General features: G+C 40.8%; 1 protein-coding gene across 2 annotated transcripts in view; it reads left to right on the top strand.

Moving 5' to 3' along the window:
- trrap (transformation/transcription domain-associated protein) overlaps window positions 1-20,055 on the top strand; it is a 94,658-nt gene extending 74,603 nt beyond the window's left edge. For both annotated transcript variants that reach the window (XM_084741523.1, XM_084741522.1), the window contains 8 exons: window positions 430-635; window positions 1,676-1,937; window positions 8,681-8,906; window positions 9,670-9,887; window positions 11,045-11,229; window positions 12,425-12,628; window positions 14,664-14,858; window positions 18,773-20,055. In XM_084741523.1, the coding sequence (XP_084597649.1) occupies window positions 430-635; window positions 1,676-1,937; window positions 8,681-8,906; window positions 9,670-9,887; window positions 11,045-11,229; window positions 12,425-12,628; window positions 14,664-14,858; window positions 18,773-19,057 (1,781 nt within the window). In that variant the 3' untranslated portion in view covers window positions 19,058-20,055. The remainder of the gene's footprint in view (window positions 1-429; window positions 636-1,675; window positions 1,938-8,680; window positions 8,907-9,669; window positions 9,888-11,044; window positions 11,230-12,424; window positions 12,629-14,663; window positions 14,859-18,772) is intronic.
- Window positions 20,056-20,298: the final 243 nt, after the last annotated feature.

Genomic DNA, 20,298 nt, shown 5'->3' with positions numbered 1-20,298 from the left:
TTTCTGAAAGGATGAGCACATTTGTTGTATTATGATAAACGTGAAGTTGAATGGATCCTTTTAACATCATGTTATAGCAGTTACAGTGCTAATTTCTGTTAACACATTCATGGTAATTCCATTCCATTTCCTTCAGTCCATTAGCATCAAGCTAATGGACTGAACTATGGTTATTTTTATATATAAAATATAGATTCAGCAATCAAAAAAATGTATTGTATCACAATACACAATACTTTTTTCCCCAAAAACTGTTTGTAATAACAAGCTGTTAAATCTGACTCTACTTGTTTTTTTCCTCTTGTTTGCTTTTCCAATTCTGATTATCTGTCTTTCCCGTTTTTCCTCTCTGCCTCTGATTTTCCTTCGGTTGCCCACCACCCCCCACCATTCATCCTTCGCCCCCTCCTATCCGCTCTTCTTCTTTAGATGCATCTGGACAACAGCAGCCCAGTTCAGTGGGAGCCCAGCCTCACTCTGGGGGCTCCGACCCGGGGCCTATCCGGGCCACTGCCCCAATGTGGCGCTGCAGCCGGATCATGCACATGCAGCGGGAGCTGCACCCCACCTTGCTCTCGTCCCTGGAGGGCATCGTGGACCAGATGGTGTGGTTCAGGGAGAACTGGCATGAAGAGGTGAGAAGAACAAAGGTGCTGCTTTTTTTGTGTGTGGCTGACTTTGTTTCATGTGTGTTCTCAGTGGATCAGATGGTGAGAAAATAATACAGCAGGTTGTAAAAACCTTTATTCACCTCTATATATGTGTGAAAGCAAGTTGGAGTGCTCATCTCGTGTATGTGTGTATCACGCCACCTGGTCAACCAGATGACCACAGTTTGGCAGATTTTGTCTCTCTGGTGGGCCGACACATCTGTTTAGTCTATCGTGTTGTCCTGACCTGTCTGTGAATATGTCGTCCCTGATTAAACTAGTGTTGCCATAAAGCTTTTGATGGTAGATTATGTTCAAGGCAGAATTGGCAGTAGACTCATGTACTTTTCAGATAGTAGATTTCCTCCTTAATTTAATTATTTCTTGGCTGGTATTTTCTCTGATTCTTTTTGTAGAAGCACATCTCGACTTAAATCACCCATTCAGCCTTTTTTTCTCCCTAGCTAATTGTGTGGATGTCAGTGCAGGACGTAGACCTGACTTCAGCTCGGTGCTATTGCAAATTGTTTTAGCCATGCTAGGCAGCAGCCATGCAAGGTAGCAGGTCTGTGGGCAGAGGGGAAGACTGGGAGAAAGAGGCAGCAGGAGGAGAGGAGACCGAGACAGTTGATGGATGGGTGCAGTAAGCGTGTAGGATGGGGCAAGGGATTTAGGGCCGGAAGTTTGTTGGTGTGTGTGTGTGTCTGTGTGATTATCTGTGATGGTTTGGGGCACACGGCGGCAGCTGCAGGCTCTATGCTTCATTCCACGGAGCAAGCAGGGGCAGAGGAATGCTATGCCATCATCACCTTCCCTGTCTCTCTTGCTTTGGTTACTGTATGACATCACATCACTGCACCTTTGTTCCTTAAGGAATGTCAGCGTGTCTGTTCCTTTTGTGTGTGTCCATTTTTCAGAAATCACACTGAACAGACACTTTGAAACGAAATGTTACAGAGTGGATTCTCTAATTAATATTTATTTTATTTTCTCACTGTTTCTATTACTTCCCTTTCTTTCTGCAGGTCTTGAGGCAGCTCCAACAAGGCCTGGCTAAATGCTACTCTGTGGCCTTTGAGAAAAGTGGCGCTGTGTCTGACGCCAAGATCACACCGCACACACTGAACTTTGTCAAGAAGCTCGTTAGCACCTTTGGTGTCGGCTTGGAGAATGTCTCCAATGTTTCCACAATGTTCTCCAGCGCTGCCTCTGAGTCGCTAGCACGCCGGGCCCAGGCCACAGCCCAGGACCCTGTCTTCCAGAAGATGAAGGGACAGTTTACAACAGGTAGGTCAGCTTTTTAAATAAACTCACGACTGGCTGTATTAACTTAGAAAACTTAGAAAACAGTTGTAGAGCTGTTTAATTTTTGAGGTTGCTCTTGCGTTTACTTTTTGAACTTAGTCGTTTGTTCTTAGTTTCATGGCTGTCAGTTAACTTTTAGCATCACTGGTTTACCACTTTGCAGCTCCATCATAATAGAAATTTGAAGAGAAATAAAATGTGAAGCATATGTTTTCAGGTAATCAAAAAACCTTTTTGAAATGGTGTGACATTTGGCCAGGAAGGGACACCAGCAACACTTCCTGCCTCTTCTCTCAGACATTAGCCACCTTTCAGCAAACAACAGCAGCATTCATTTCACAGTATGTCTGCACTAGTTTAAATGATGACGACCTCTGTAGTGAGATATTGAACTGGTCATGTTATATCCAAGTGGGCGCTGCTCATATCAGCACTGTCAGGACAGACTGCGCCATCGCTTGGAGCAGCTGGAGCATTGGTGTTGGGGAGTGTAATTAAGTTTTCCGACAGGACGATATGATTTCAGGAAGGGATTGTTTCTTGGGGATGGTCAGAAATATCTGTGTGTCTGTTACTGTCTTTATTACACTGTGTGTGTGGACATGTCCACTTGTTTTCATTATACACAAGTCAGCTGAATTTCTAATGTAAGCTGGTGCATCACTGCAATTATGACCTCAAGAAGCACAAAAACCTGCCAGGGTTTGATAAAATACAGCAGATAAGCGCTCCTGCCTCAGCTGAAACTATGAAATAGTGAACTCTATTGCAACAGGTTAGCTCTTAGTCTTAGTAGTGTTTAAAAGTGTGTAAAACATGATTTATTACACTACATCACTCTAACTCTAATGAAATTATTTTATTTCTTGGTAGCTTTGTATTTCAGAGTAAAATAGATTCTCAATGCAGGTTTTATAGACGTCTAGCCCATCAAAGACTGAGTAGAATAGTTCTGACCATATTGACACCGTGCAACAATTTCATATTGAAATGTTAATGTAGTGTAACTCCAGTTAGCGTAAGTGCCACCAGCCACCAATTAAGTGCTGTTTTATTGTGGTTGGAGCTGGAAGTTGCTCCTACAGTATTATCCTCTTTGCCAGGTAACCAAGCATTTGGGAAGTATACACCAGTGTTGCCAAACTGGGCAGTTTTGGATGGCTTTGTGCGGGGTAAAATGGACTTGGGCGAGTGGACAGGATTTGGGCTGGTTTACCAAGAGTTGGGATGGTTTTTAAATAGTGATAATAATACAAATCACACTGCATGGAGAATGTATTCAAAAATTGTATTTCTTAGTTATGTGAACACGTTCAGTCACTCAGCAGAATTTTGATATGACATCATTTTTATTCATTCTGCTGAGAGGAACTACAAACTGCCATCGTTACCACCCACCCGCAGCTTACCCTATAAACACACATGCACACATATCTGTATTTTCATTCTAACAGAAACCTACTTGCTTGCAAAATTCCAACATCATTATTTGTTTTGCTTCTTGATAGCATGGAATTGTGTGTATTTTTTCTCTCTTCTGCTCTCTGTGTGTCAGGGCTACACTCTAAATTGGCATACTGTCAAGGCAATTTGCACTTTACTAAGTTATATAAAAACAATTATTTTTGTTATTTGAGCTGCCCCATTACTACTTCTTTATTTTTAAGGCAGGGGGAGAAATGGAAAATGTTCAAATGCTGATGAATTCATTTGTATTAATGTTTCTTATAGATAATATTTGGGTGGATTTTCAGCAATTATTGGGCTCAAAAACATCAGACCAATCTGGCAACACAGTGTACCGCAACTAAAGCAGCCGTGGCACAGAGATAAAATGCTTAATTCCCTGTCTGTTATATATTGGTTGAAAACAATAGCAGGGAAGCTATTATGTTCTCATTAGAGACAAAATCGCTAATTGGAGGGTAGAATTGGCAGTGAATAACCAACATAAACAACCCTCAAGTCATCAAGGTAGGATGATATACAACATACCTAAAATAAAGACTACTGAATTTGTCTTTTGGGGACTTTTTCTAAAGGAGAAATTACATACTAATGTTAAATGTCATGCTGTCATTGAGGTAACCCACTGACAGTGTGAATTACCAATGGTTTGTAGCTTTTATCTTAAAATTTGAATGCCTTTTTTTGTAGCTCTGAAACGTCAAAAAAATTCTTAATTGCACATTTTCTAGTCTCTGAGGAGTTGTACACTGATGTGACATCAAAGATTATGAGTTGGAAGACACTCTGCTATGAGAGACAGTTCTCTGATCCATCCCCAGTATCTGGATTAACACATTTCAAAGCAAAAATTCTGTGATATTCATGTGTATGCTCGTATGAAGCCTCAAGTCATTTTGGCCTGCGTGTTCAAATTCATATGCGAGCTGTGGAATCCAACAGGACAGGTGCAGTTCTAGTTTAGCCAAGGCCCCCTCTGAGACATTTTTCTCAAAACAATCATTCCCCTGTTTTTGGAAGCCACGTGTCTGTTTTCCTACATTGCATAAGGGAGTTGAACCACAGTTCACTGGACCCGGTTTAAACAAGGATCGTCTGCAGCCCCCCAGCTTTCAGTGTTCAAATAAACCACTTTGCTGACTCCTTTTCACTCCTACGGGCCGACTGCACATACATGTTCGCTGAATTGCACTTGCAGTAAACGGCCTGGTCTCTCCTTTTTATTGCATTTCCACACAGCTCCTTCCTCCTCCCCCTCTCTGCTCTTCAGTCTCTCCTGTGCTTTTCCCCTCCACTGGTCCTGAGAGTGGCCAATAGAGCTAATGTGTTTGGCCCTGGGATAGAGGAGGACAAGGACGGCGATTGAATGAAAAGCAGCTAGGGAAAAATGATCACCTGACTTGAAGAGGAAAAAGCTGTAATATATGTGAGCCAGAGCTGACAAGCAAGGAGAATAACAAAAAGGAGCATAAAAGATGGAAGAGAGGAAATTATCAAAGAGCAAACAATAGGCATGAGAGCATGGGAGGAAACATGAAGACAGGTGTGATGGCATTAGCAAGCAAAAGCACAGGAACAGCACATGGACTGACTGACTGAACAACACAAACGAGTGAGCGAGGCTCGGAGTGAGTGGTGTGCTGATGAATCTTACCAGATGTTGCAGTGCCAGCTGTGCTCACGCAGCCAGGCGTCACCAGGGCTTCTGCCTCGCAGGGTGCTTGCCGACCATCGCTACCCAGCTGTCCTCATGGCGACGTGGGAGCGGGGCCGACAGAGACTGAAACCACACAAGCCTTCCAGAGCGGAACAAACAGGGTTTACAGAGCTGCTGAGCAGCCAAGCTCCCATTCCCCGCACCACGTTAGTGGCTCACTCGCTTTCACAGGGTTTGTGGGCCGGAAAATATGGGTTTATGTGTGCACATATAACATTTGGCAGCAGGGAGGCATTCAAATCCAATTACGGTGAATGCTATTTGCATGAGTTACTGTTTTAGCAGTGGATCTGTTCCAGAGACTTTTGTCACAAGAGCTTTTTCAGAAAAAAGCACAAGTTTACTGGCTTTTTAATTCTCTGACTATTGAATAGTCATTTGTCATGCTAAATTGACATTTAGCATAGTTAAATGTAACTCAGTGTAATTCTTCATAGTAATTTAGCTGAGCACCTATGTACTTTAACTTAGTTGCCCGTCATAAAGTTCATAAAGGGACAGTTCACCCCAAATTCAAAAATACAAATGTTATCTCTTACCGGCAGCGAAAAATATGTATTTTTTATTTTAGGCTGATCTTTCCCTTTAATATGAACTTTGATTGCTGAAATCCCTTTGCCCCCCATACACACTGCTGTGGTGACCTCTGAAACACTCCAATCAGACATAATAAAGTTGAGCTGACTGCATCGCACTACACACATTCATACAGTCCCACACTCATGGGGGAATGATGGTTCTATATACAGAGGTGGCCCACCTCCTGAGTCTGGATCCATAATTTGATGCAGCAGTGCAGATCCTCCGCTGTGGTCTGTCAGGTAGGGCAAAATACCAGCCATGGTTTCTACACACAGGTCAGAGAGCAGCCTGGATACTTTCCACACCGCACTCTTTGTCTCTGCATCCTATTCCCCCAGCCAGCTGACATGGCAGGGGTCAAAGATGAGTTCAGGGGGACTGAAAATAACTCTCTTCTGGTCTTGCTGGCTGTATTGCACGCTCTACAGTGCACCTCTGTAGTTTCTCTCAATTAATGTGCTTTGGCTAATAGACCCTTTTCACGGCAGCCAGATTGAGATGAAATACTAGGGTATACACAGGTGTTAATAATGTAACATATTAAGGTCCAGTTCCATTTAGTTTAGCACAGCTTTTCCAGTGAGCCAACACACACAATACCAGCACCCTGACTATTTTTTTAAACTTTTTTTTTAAGAACCTTAATTAGTATCATTGGTAACACCTGTGTTTACTATTTCATGTCAAATGGCTGCTGTGAAAAATATCTACTAGGTTAATTATAATCTGATGGTTCCATTGTTTCCATTCTTTTTAAAAATATTGCTGTAATATTAATGTCAAAACACTAGTTGATCCAAAGATTGCATAAATATCAGCTATCCCAAGGTCAGCAGATAAATTGGAAAATGTGTCAATGTAGGGAAGTTGAATTAGCCACAGTCCGTCTTTCATGTGCAATGTCTGGAGCGCTTTTCACTGGCCGGCCTGAGGGTAGGCAGGTGCTACATCATTTGTTCACACATTTATGTGTCATTCACAATGCACCACTGACCTAATTTTAACTTAAGTTTTATGTTTCAGCACCTTTTTCCACTCACACAGGTTTACAACATTAAGAATAATTTGGAGTTTTACTCCTAAGGTATTGAATTTTTTTGATATTGATGGTAGTGACATAAAAAAATTTAAGTTTGGTACCCAGCCCTCCTTTAAAGATGGTTAAATACTGTTAACTAGTTGTTTCAGTAAAGGTCTTTGTTGCTCATGTTTGACAGCATGTTTAGTTTTAAATTATTTCTATAAGTGTTAAATAATAAAATAATATTAAATATTAAATATTTAATAATATAATGCCTGCTTCTTATGCACAGCTGTTTCCACATTTAAACAGGTAAAATGTTTTATATCCAATAAAGGTGGAATTATATTACTATATTGTTTTATGGCTGACTACAGGGTTTCATGAAGTGGAGCATGTCTCACTCCTTTCTATTTGTAAGCATTATACACTTTTATGGTGCTGAATTGTTGTCGGGTTGCAATTCCTCAGGACTGTTTCAATTTTACCTCTGCTATCGAGGCAGGTGAATTGCAGGCGGACGGATAGCGAAATAGGGCCACTCCGAAAAGAACATTGGCTGTTTTAAAGGGCTTATTTAAAGTATTAGGAGGTCTCACTCTGGGAGAGATTGAACGGGTTTGAAATGGCAAGGCCTTGCAGTTTCATGGATTCATTATAACAGGCGGCACAACAGGGTGTACTGAAATAGGAGAGGTAGGTGTGCGTGCGTACGTGTGTATGTGTGTGCATTCATGTTACAGAGATGTCCTCGGGGCTTTACTCTAAAATGGAAAACCTGCCTGGCTCACTTCCCTTCCTTCCGTTGTTATTGCTGCAGCTCATCACAATATGTTATGTGCAATATGAGTTGTGACTTGAAACAGGAATTTAATACTTTAAGACTCTCATTTTTATAGCTCTAATTTAATCAGCTCCCAGCCTCCATCAGGGAGTTTTAAGTCGATAGAGCAAACAGCTCTCCTTGTGCTGCCAGCCTGCCATGAATAACTTATCCATGAAGTTCCCTCAAGCAAGGCACCACACTACTGGAGTGGAGTGGCCAACAGTGCAACACAATATTTAGAATGGACATTTCCCAGATGTAAGTTTGTGTAACCACTGCCTGCCCCTAAGCCATCACTGTGAAAAACAATGTAGTCTTAGTCCATGTTATGGGATAAATAACGGTAAAACAAAAACCCAGATCTCACTTTAATGAATCTTTTTGTGAAAACGCATTGAAATGTCTTCAGCCCAATAAGCTTTCAGAATAAATTCTGTTTATTTCTGTTCTATTTTCTTTTATCATATTTAAGTCTACTTTTAGTCTCCTGTGTGTTTTAACCCCTCATAGTATTTCATTTGGCAAGGTTACTTAGGAACAACTTGTATTTATAGCACAGGTGTGGGAGCATATAGCTGCAGGAAAGGTCAAAGGTCACAAACACTCAGTGGGCACTGGGGAGCTGCCCACTGTGTTGCAGTCTTGTACTGTTGGCGGCCAAGAGCAGCTCCACTGGAACAGTTTGGGGGGGGGTTTACTGTCATGCTGAAGGGCATTTCGAGAATAGTTGATTATGGAGGTGAAATCATTAGCAGCCTGCATCTGCTTTTGTATTTTTGTTTTCTACTTCTTAAAAAAAACACTAAATATCACATCCTACTTTAAGTCATTGAATCAGGGTTTGTACAGTCGCTGGAAATCCTTGGAAACTTTTAATTTTAATGTAGTGTTAATTTTGAGTTTGAATATAAATAATTTACCACAGCTGTAAGGTGCTGGAAAAGCTTGAAAATGCACCTTATTAAAAAGTGCTCAAAAGTGAAAAGCTTTAGGAACCATGTTGATACTAAATCAGCAGGTCCACCATGAGTTGGGGGGAAAAAGGAGATGAAAATGGCAGCACTATAAGCAGATTCTCTTAACAATAGCTTTTCTTCCCCCTGCCAAACCAGATTTTGACTTCAGTGTGCCCGGCTCCATGAAGCTCCACAATTTGATCTCCAAACTGAAGAAGTGGATCAAGATCCTGGAGGCCAAGACCAAGCAGCTGCCCAAGTTCTTCCTCATCGAGGAGAAGTGTCGCTTCCTCAGCAACTTCTCTGCACAGACGGCCGAAGTGGAGATCCCTGGGGAATTCCTCATGCCCAAACCGACACACTATTACATCAAGATCGCAAGGTAAAGGACTGCTCTACTCACAGACACCTGAACCTAAACAGGGTGTTATATAACACAAGTCATAAGCCAAACACATTTTGACTCTAACCATTTTCTGCCCAGCTCTTCAATGTGTTACAATTTAGAGATCTTTTTCTATTCTAAAAATATTTTAAATAGCTGCACCAAATAATTCAAAGCTTCATTCATTAAGTAGATGTCAAAATTTTAACATTCAAATCCTGCAAAGTTTTGTTTGATTCTTAAAACCCTGTATTTTGCATAGCTTCAGATTAAGATTAGTTTACAGTAATATTGTTGGTATTATACTACTCGCAGAATTAGATTCTGGTGGTAGGTGCATAGGATTGTTTTCCGAATTGTGTACTTGAAACAGTTCCAATAAGAGGTTTTTAAAGGCCACAAGTCAAAATTTATTTAAAGATGTAATCATTTCCAAACATGTTTTTATCTAACAAAGTGTTCGGCTGTATTTGTTGCTGTTTAGCCTTTGAAAAATGTTTCACTGAGGTAACAAAAAAAATTGCTTGGTGTGCACAAAAGGGGTGGTGTAGCAGCAATCTCACAGTGCCATAGATGAAAATTATGTTGACGAAACTGCGGAGTTACATTCATTGAATAAAGTTAATTGAATTTAAAAAAAAGACTTGCTTCAGCTAGCTATGGATAAAACAGACACTAAATACACATGGAATCACACAGGAGAGTTTGCCCTGACACATCCTTTATTATTTAAGTTCTGTCTCTCTGCTTCTCTCTCCAGGTTCATGCCCAGAGTAGAAATTGTTCAGAAACACAACACAGCAGCGCGCCGTCTCTACATCCGTGGCCACAATGGAAAGATCTACCCTTACCTGGTGATGAACGATGCCTGCCTGACCGAGTCACGCCGAGAAGAGAGGGTCCTGCAGCTCCTCCGCCTCCTCAACCCCTGTCTGGAGAAGAGGAAGGAGACCACCAAGAGACACCTGTTCTTCACAGGTAGGACAAGGGACAAGAGAGATGGGTGTCTGTGTGCATGAAGCTCAGAAACATATAGGGACTAGGGATATTTCAACATGATTTGAAAATGAAATCTCCTTAATCCCTAGTTGTGTTTTAATTATATTCTTATTTTTAGGAGGTGTCATTTTCTTTATCACCCTGTGAGTCTTTACTTTCAAATATGTCTTTTTGTGCCAAAGAAAATGATACAGTATACTGTTGTGTCAGTGCTCATCAGAATTATATTAATGTAAACTCACAGATATAAAGCAGATTATATAAAGATTTAAGTACTTGTATTTTGAGATTGGAACAGTATATAAAATTGACAGTTAAAAAAGGAATAGAAAAATTTCCTAAATACAGGAAAGAAAAAAATAAATAGCAATTGACAAAGATAAAATAAAAGTGGCTATATACCAAGTGAAGTTCTTTGATGAAGAAAATAGGAAAGCCTCATTTTGTACACTTTTCACTCCTATTCAAATTGTTCGTCACAGATCTGATCACATGGTCACCTCCAGTTCTACTGTACACTGAGAACAATTGGTAGTGACCCTCTCCCTTCATTTGTCTTCTTTGTCTGTCCCACACACTCACCACACACACAATTTCAATTTGCTTTCAAGCGCTATTTCCTCTCCTGTCATCCCCTTGAGGTTCGCCTCCACCCAGATGTTTGCCCACTCTCCATTTATGCCCTTGATTGGTTTGTTTAAAGGGAAATATGGACGGGGAATTCAGCAGTCCCTTCCAACTCATTTCCTCCCAACTGGAATGGCTGGTATTGATTTGATTTGGGGTGCCAGTGTATGTAAATGTTTAGACTGCTTTCAGTAGGCGACCTGTGCACAGCCTTTTACCTTCTTTGACCCTGCTTGGTCTTGAGTGATGGCACGCCCTCAGTGCTGCTGTTTACCAGCTCTGGAGTATTTTAGTTGTAGGTTTAGATCTGTGGTTTACACTGTGGTTAAAAGGGAACTGTTTGCTAGCAAGTGTAGCCAAATGTTTACAGTTTGTGCGTTACTGACGTGGTTGTTTTCCCCTTTCCTTTCCTACTGCTGCTATCTCCTCTTCTCTTTTCTATCTGTCTGCTGCTCTCCCCTCCCCCTCTTTTTTCCCACCTGTATCCTCTCCTCCCTCAACCTCTCCAGTGCCCCGAGTGGTGGCAGTGTCGCCTCAGATGCGGCTGGTGGAAGACAACCCTTCATCTCTGTCTCTGGTGGAAATCTACAAACAGCGCTGTGCCAAGAAGGGCATCGAACATGACAACCCCATTTCCAGATATTACGATCGTCTGGCCACTGTTCAGGCCAGAGGCACGCAGGCCAGCCACCAGGTATGGAGACGATCGTGTAAACACACATGCACACGTAACAGGGACAGTGCATAATTCAGTTGTGACCTCCTTTCATGCCCTCCTTTCATATGCATCCTGGGTGATTAAATTGTCATTTAACAGCAGTTTCATGCAGTCATTTTATGGTCACCCGTGATGCATTTGTTATTTCTTTGCTGTCCTGTGTAAACCATGTATTTCCACAAAAGAAAAATTGCTTTGTTGGTGTCTTTGGCACAGTGCATTTTTTAGACAGTCCAATTTGTTTGTATGTGACATAGCATAAGATATAGGACAATTTTGTCAACCTGTTAAAAGGGAACATTCAAATCTTAAATCAGTTTATTACAAATGTTAGAAATAACCAAATTTGGAGATTCGTGGTTTTCACAGTTCTCGTTAGGCCCTTTGTCTGTGGTGGTCAGACAAATTTAATTTGTAAGCTACTATATCAACTAGTCAGCACATAATAGAATTCTTCTTAATTAAAATACATCAACATGAAGCCTTCCTGCACCTGACTGGCTGAATTCATTGTTAGCTGTGTTGTTATTCAGTTTGGCTTCAATATGACAAACTGTAAAATTATGTTGCCTGTTCTTGGTGACTGATTATCACCTTAACTATCCATCAAAAAGAAAAAAAAATAGGCTGATGAGTCCCATGGATGATTTCAGTGGCTGCTTAGCATTTAATTCTTTGAAGCTTGGTTAGATGGAGAAAATGTATCTCTGCCCTGTCTATGATGGATCTCTGACATACAGAGCCTTTGCACTCCTGACATTCACTAGGGATGTTCCTGGTGACTAATTTCCCTCTTGATTAAATGGAAATTTTAATTCACACTAGTTAACCAGTCTAAAAGTAAAAAAAAATACACTCCAAAAACGGCCAGAATTGTGCACAATTTATTAATTGATGATGTTAAACATTGTGCCAAAAAAAAAAATGAGCATGTATTAAGAGCCATTTGAAGCTTTTAGTCACATTCTTCAATTACAAATTTATATTTTAAATGCCTCCGCAGTGTGTGCCACTTTTCGCTGTGCATTATGAACATATTGCACAATTTTCTAAAAATATGACAACATCTCTGGGGATAAAAAAAATTCAGAAGCTATCTGCTGCAAGAATATCAGAATGCTAGTTCGAATAAAAAACTAACTAACCTCTCCCTCCTGTTGTCTTCCACCAGGTCCTGCGGGACATCCTGAAGGAGGTGCAGGGGAACATGGTGCCTCGTAGCATGCTGAAGGAGTGGGCTCTCCACACCTTCCCCAACGCCACCGATTACTGGACTTTCCGGAAGATGTTCACCATCCAGCTGGCCCTCATAGGTCTGGCCGAGTTCATGCTCCACCTCAACAGGCTCAACCCTGAGATGCTGCAGATCGCACAGGTAGGAGAAGAGTGCAAACACACATGAGCAACAAACATGTTGAATGTTCTGTCAAGGGCGAGTGGGATCCATGTGTTGGGGGCTAATTCAATAGATTTAAACTCTCCTAGATGCATTAAGAGATCACCATTACGCTCTGCGTGTCTGGCCATATGAATTACCATTCTCCCCCATGACATTCACGCTTGGCCTATCAGTCAGCCTGCTGCTGTCAATGCGAAGGATGTTTTGACAGAACGTTATATTCAGTCCCTCTGCTCAACAGCTATCAAAAACGTTTCAATTTGAAGAGGCCGTGTTTGTGCGTGCGCGTCTGCCTCGCGGCCCGTACACACATCTGTCTGCTGCTCGGGGTCCGCAGACAGCTTTCTCAAAGTCATTATTAAAGATGATTGTGTCAGTCGGCCACCCCTCCCCTCTGATCCTAATCGGCCTTTGCTGACAGGCGTTCCTCTGGGCAGCTAAGCACTGGTATTAAGCCCCCTCTCTGCCTGTTCCACTCCGCAGATCCCATTAGACACAGGAGGATTACGGTACGGAGAGTGTACGCACACACAAACACACTCACACACAAACAGAGAGAGAGAGGGAGGGAGAGAGAGAGTGAGTGCAAGGACAGGACATCACAGGCGTAGCATCGTGCCCCACCCTGCCTAAATAGAGACTTTAAGTTCCTTCAAGTTGGCGCTTTTAGAGCTCAGTGATGCTGCGAGGCCCCAACAGAGAAGATGTTGCTTGGTGGAATTCATCAGGCCATAATTCAGACTTAATTCTTTTAACACCTGTCTTCATAAAGCAGCTCTTTTGATAATAAGGCTGAATGATTTTATAAAAACATCTCATTGCGATTATCTTGACTTATATTTCAACTTATATTGATGATATTAGATAGAATTGTAATTTTTCCATAATTTTTCTCATTTTATTTGAAAAACATGATCATATGTAATTTTTGATGGGATCTGTAACAAAGATGTTTTCTTCAGTCTGTAGAATATGATGTGTAGGCCAGGGCATCTCTGCAGCATAAAAATATTTAATCTAAAATGGTATTTCTTGATTATATTTCGATTTCAATAGAATTTTGATTAATTGTTCTGTCTTATTTGATATTGCTGACATTTATTCTGAAAATCTGCCAGTGTCTGTCATTTCTCACAGTCAAGTTTACAGCCCCAGGTCGCTGCATGTGACACACTAATGTTGCGTCATCCCATTCACGCCAGCCCCCGAAATGAAGCGATCGCTGGCCGCTACTGTGGTGATTTAGCATTCTGAGCGCTGCCTCCACAGCCAACTGTCTGCGGGCTTATCTGAGCCTCCTGGGGGTTGCTGGTGTCTCAGCCCAGTGCCTTGAGGCCCTCCGCTGGGGCCTGGAGGAGCAAATGACAGTAGGAGAGAGGGAGAGACGGGGGAGGGGAGGGAATTAAGGAGAAGGAGGGAGGGAGGGAAAGAGGCGAGACAGAGGAGGAGAGGGAGCACGAGCTGGAATGAAATGCTCCGCTATAAAGCTGTCAGAGCCACTCACCTTTTCATATAAGGGAGCTTATCTTCCCCGGAATGGCTGCTCGTGTAGCGGCCCTCTCGCACATAAATGCAGGCTTATGGATGAAAACTTGGCTGTATATATTTAAGTCAGCGGGGAGCGGCAGGGGAGAGGGGAGTGGGAGTGAATTGAGGATTATAGATGTTCTGCTGCTGATAGTTTGACGTGTTACGGTGTCTGGGGCACGCAGATCAATAACTGCAGCCATTTCGTTGGTGTGAGCTTGGTTTGTAACTCCCCTAGCATCTCTGAAGAAGAGTTATTTTCTTCAGGGCTTATGTGGTGTAAAGACTGGAGAACGCTGTAGAAAGGAATATTCAGAGATGATTTTTCTTTATTTGCTAGTGGTTTATGTGCAGGCACCTCTTAACAGTTCTTAATTTATAATTTCCTCTTTCTTACACTCATATACAGTGAGCCTACCTAACACTTGACTACTGACTTATAAACTACTATTCTTAACCTTCATACTCTGTTCTCTGTTTTTAGGACACAGGGAAGCTGAATGTCTCCTACTTCCGCTTCGATATCAACGATGCCACAGGGGACCTGGACGCCAATCGCCCCGTTCCGTTCCGTCTGACGCCAAACATCTCTGAGTTCCTGACGACCATCGGCGTCTCTGGCCCACTGACTGCCTCCATGATCGCTGTGGCGCGATGCTTTGCACAGCCAAACTTTAAGGTGACTTGCCTGCTCCAAAAATGGTTGATTATTATTCAAGGATTCAATGGCTTCATTGTCATATGCAGAGATAAATGAGTTTTATTTTTTTCTTGTGTTTTCAAATAAAGCACAGCTCAGAATAATATTTTATTTTACAGAATAGAGTATAACAATTCATCAAAATATTATTAAAATCTCAATATGCAAGTGCCGTATTGAAATTGCAGAGATAAAATGTGTCATAAGATACCATAAATGTATTGTGGTGCTAAAGAAATGCACTGGACTACACATCATATTTTCCAGATGTAAAGGAACATACTTGTTTGGTACAGACCCCAGTGAAAACCAGACCTTCGTCATCATTTTTCATCATCAACATTTTTGTAAGAAAATGAAATGCAAAAATTGCCATTCCCACTACAATTGTGACTCATATCACAGTAGCAATATCTAAAAAAAGGCAATATGATTTCTTTCCATATTATTCAGCCCCTTTCAGCCCTTTTTTCTGTCTTTTTGTCTGCATTAATGTCAGATTTAGCCAGTCTCACTTGAGCCTTTTTGTGATTTTGTCTACAGTCAGCCATGTTAATAATGAGGCTGCTTTGAAGCAACTTCAATCACTGCTTTTATATTAACAACAGATCACTTGTATGTGAAAGGTGACAAACCATTGTGACTAACCACAGAAGATTTTTCACCCAGAGAGCTTAAGCATCCTTCTGCTTGTTGTTTTGATTTTATATCCCACAACTTTACTGTTTTGATTCACTCCTTGCTCCCATCAGCACCGTGTCCAGATGCAGCGGGCTGCTGTTTTCAATGAAAAACTGATAAAAACCCACCGTGTGGTACCTGATCCTGCACCAAACACAGACATATTTAGCGATTAGCTGGTGAACATAGTGAAGCATTTAGCACTGTAAGATCCAGATTGTTCCCTCATGAGTTGGAGGAGACCAAAACTGAGCTAAAAGGAGAGTGACTTGCGTTAATCAGGTTGTAAAAGAAAGCTGACGTTGCTCCGTATCTGCTGGATGTGTAAATATTCAAATATTTGTCATCAAGTTTGCCTCATCTGTGATCATATGGCAGTGTTGCCTTTACACCTTGTATCTGCTCCCCCCAAGTGACCAAAGAATCAACTACTGCAAATTTAAGGAAAACATATTTGCGTACTTGTTCAAACGTATTTCATTGATTGTTAAAATAAGCACACATGAAAAATTACCCTTGCTCAACAAGACCCACATGGCATGAGTCCTGGAAGGGTTTTAGGAGAATTATATTTAAGATGTGAGGTTCAAGTCAGCTGGCAGCGTCAGTGAGGATATATTTCATTCTGTCATGAGGAGGCAGTGGTTTGTTGTCAAATTTAAGCACCCGCTGAATTCTCCAGATATTGTTTAGCACTTAAACACACCCAGAGAGGAAGTTGACCAAGGCACAGCCAAATAAAAACAATGCAGTGAAAGCAGGGGCAGTCAGAGGGTTGTGTAAAGTCTCTGCAGCAGGGCAGTAATGACAGGCGTGTGGTGTCTATGTATAGGTCTGCCTCATACTTAAATTCTGACTGATGTGGAGGGAGCAGGAGCGCTGAAGATGCAAATAAACAAAACACTCCAGTATGTGAACTAGTTAAAGCCGAGAGCCGGAGGCCGGTGCTTCTTGTGGTCGAAGAAAGTGGACGTTTCCAGACACAACAAACACGCAACAATCATCCACTCAGATATATTGAAGCCTGAAACCATATAAACACTTTAGGTGAGAGTAGGGAACAGTGGGTACCTACTTAAGTGATGATTGCTAGTGTTGTGGTCTTGATGGTTATGTATTTCAGTTCTGTGTCACCATAATAGGCTCCTAACAGCACAGCGAGATTTCCCTGAGGATGATTGACACACCCTTAATTGGACTTAACAGCTTTGTTTTATGTGTAGATTTGAGATTGGCAGTGGCTTTATATAAACGGTTTGACCGTTTTTCATTTCTCTCACTCCCGTGACCGACACTTTCAACACATGGCTGAGGAGCTCGACCCAGATGATCGCCGTATTGTGTTTATATGAACAGCATTCCTTTGACACAAAATTGAGAAGTTCAGATAGCTGCAGTGGTTATCGAATTGGCGCAGAATGTGTTATGGTTATGGTGTCGTGTTTTATACACAACTTGAGTGTTTGCATAATTTGTGACAACACAAAGTACAATGAAAAGAGGTCTGGCAAGTATTTTAAAAAGCATGAAAAACTGAATAAAAACTTTCTAACTAATACAGCAGACGAACTCCCAATTTGACACCATCACAATATACCATAATAAGTATTGCAATTCAGTAATACAATTTATTTCACCTTCACCTTGTTTGCTTTTTTAAACCCTAGACTACTTGAAAAGGTTGAATCATACATTTCTAGAAACTGTATATCGTGACTGATATTTCCAACAAGGCACATCACACATCAGTCAGTCAGTCAAAGTTTTATTTCAGCAGTATGAATGCTATACTGCATATAATAGTAGTAAATACAGGGGATGCTCCCATAGCTCAGTTGGTAGAGCATTTGCCCCATGTACTGAGGCTGTTGGTCCTCTGCAGCGGCTGCTGGTTCAGTTCCCACCTGTGACTCATTTGCTGCATGTTATTCCCCCTCTCTCTGCTCCCTTTCCTGTCATATCTCCAGCTGTCCCTATCAAAATAAAGGCAAAAGCCCAAAAAATAATCTAAAAAAAAAAAAAAAGTAGTAAATACAGTACAATAGCTTCCTTACAGCAAGCTATTGCTGTAAGGAAATAAATAAATAAAATAAGATGTTCGGCCAAAATTATTAGAGCCCCTGACTGTATTTTTAAACTCACTGGGAATTTTGAATAGTTGTTATTGTTTGAAGTGTAGTTTTATGTTAAGCATGTGAACTAAAATGGATCCATTTTTTAAAATGATACCACAATCCTGATGCTAAATTCTCTTAACGTGTCAGTGTCGAGCTAAAGGACTAAGTGCTAGTTATTTAGATATAAAATTATTTTAGCAATCAAAAAATTGATTAAAAATGACAATCTTTTTTTCTCCAAATGTGTAATAACTAAAGGTTCACTCAAGTGCCAGAAAAAGTCTTTTTCTGGTACTTTCAGGTTCATGTCTTTGTCCTCATCAGTGGATGGAGTTTACTCAGTTGTCATGTTTTAGCCCAAGTATGAAACTTATATGATGTGGAGGGAAATCTGGATCCCTGTCTCTGTTCAGAGATGTTCTTTGGTACTAAAGATGATCTCCATCTGCAGAGGAAGACCACAAAATGTGATTGAAAGCTCTAGAAAAAAACAAGTAAATGAACCTTGAGTTAAGACTTTTTATCTAACTTTTTTTTCATGGTCAAAAATAACCTTTTTACTCAAAGTGGAAATTTTCCTATTTTCTTGTTGTCAAAACTGATTGTAAACAAGTTAAACAAAGTAAAAAGAATAAATCGAAAAGTTTCAAAAAGCAAATAAATTAAGTGAAGTTAAAGTAAGTACTTTTTCCTCAGACCTGTTTTGCCATCAGAATGTTGTTGCAAGTGCAAAAAAACCCTCACATTTTATTTTTGTGATAAAAACTAATGAGTCTGACAAGAATGTCTGACAAGATGGCACAAAAAAAGAGAACTGTTATTTTGCAGAAAAAATGTTAAAGGTTTTCTTGTACGTGTTTGTAATAATAATAATTACATTTCTTGAGTACTTTCCAAAATCCATGTTACAAAGTGCTTCACAAGGGCAACAAAAAGAAAAAACAAACATATAGGTTGTAAAATCATTGTGCTTTCAAAGAGAACATAAAAAACAATACAGTGTACAATACAAGCCAAGAATGCAAAAATTAAAAACATTTTAAGAAATAAATAGTTAAAAAATTTTACATGTACATCTTTTTCTGTCTGTGATAGGTGGATGGCATCCTGAAAGCGGTTCTTCGCGACGAGATCATCGCCTGGCACAAGAAGACGCAAGAGGACACGTCCATGCCTCTGTCCCCGGCCGGCCAGCCAGAGAACATGGACTCCCAGCAGCTGGTCTCATTGGTCCAGAAGGCTGTCACAGCCATCATGACCCGCCTCCACAACCTGGCTCAGTTTGAAGGAGGGGAGAGTAAGGTCAACACCCTGGTGGCTGCAGCGAACAGCCTTGACAACCTGTGTCGCATGGACCCTGCCTGGCACCCCTGGCTCTGAGGACGCAGAGAGGACGATGACGCGACACTGGAGGAGACTGGGAGGGATGGATGGATGAGATGCAGGGCAAGAAAAGGTGTTTTTGTTAAGTTTTATTGCAGATCTGACAAACTGGAGGTGGAGTTGTTAAATGTATGTTGCTGTTCACTGTAACACAATCCTGATGGGACTCATTTTCTCTCAATCAAAGTACAGTTTGCTAAGTGGGGTGAAGATGAAACAAAAGCCCTGACTGTTACATTGTAGTTTGAACAGGGCTTGCAAGTAATTTACATAGCTATATCTGGACTGAATCTTTTCTATAAAACACAATTTCATTCTCAAATTATGTTTATTTTTATAACTAAATGTCAGGGACTCTATGTGATGCCAGTTGCCCTGTGTTTAATATGACAAGGAGACAGTACAAATATTTGTGCAGGTATCATAATGAGCCACTCACTCAAGCTTATGGGTTTTTTTTTTATTTAAGAGATGGGAAAATCCTCTGTTGTTGGCTTTAGCTGTGTCTGTATTGTATTTCACCTGCGTAATATTTTTCTACTTTGATTTTTCCCCATTAAAATAGCCATTGTCTACTCAAATATGTATTTGTATTTAAATTGAGAAATGTGTAGCCTCTTTTCTATCCCTGCTGAATGAGGAATGTTGTGATCCTATGAATAACAGATGATGCTCTTTAGTTTTTTTTTTTTTTTTTACACCGCCTGAACTGTATTAACATGTCTGTCGATTCCAAAAGCCATTTTGCTTTACGTTTTTGTTTAATCTTTCCATCAGTCTTGTTGTAATGTAACAAAAGTAAAACTACTGGGCGAATTGACAGTGTAATAAGCTATAACAGCTGTAATGCAATATGTCATTCCCAAAGCTGGCTGTGTATGCAGATTCCTCCCCTTTTTGTAAAGGTACAAAGCCTTTTTCCAACAGAAGCATTATCTGTTGCTTTGTAAATAAGCATTTTGTTTTAATAAAATGCTGTTTTTTTAAATAGAGAAGCTGTGTTTGCTCTTTAATGGTAACCTCCTGCTGTGTCTTTTGTTTACGCTGTATATTAGGACAGTTTGAAACAATGAATCTCAAAAATGAGTTTCACAATTACCATAAAGCGAAACTGACAGTATTTTTTCCTGAGTTGTTTTTTCTACCAGTTGTAAAACAGCAATAAGAACCAGTAATCCCCATCTGCGCCTCACATCTACTGCATCACTGTCACAGCCATAATCACCCTGAAGGACGCA

The sequence above is a fragment of the Lutjanus erythropterus genome, chromosome 17, assembly GCF_056507025.1.
Source record: "Lutjanus erythropterus isolate fLutEry1 chromosome 17, fLutEry1.hap2, whole genome shotgun sequence".
NCBI classification, from domain to species: Eukaryota; Metazoa; Chordata; class Actinopteri; order Lutjaniformes; family Lutjanidae; genus Lutjanus; species Lutjanus erythropterus.
This window is presented reverse-complemented; position numbering and strand designations above follow the sequence as displayed.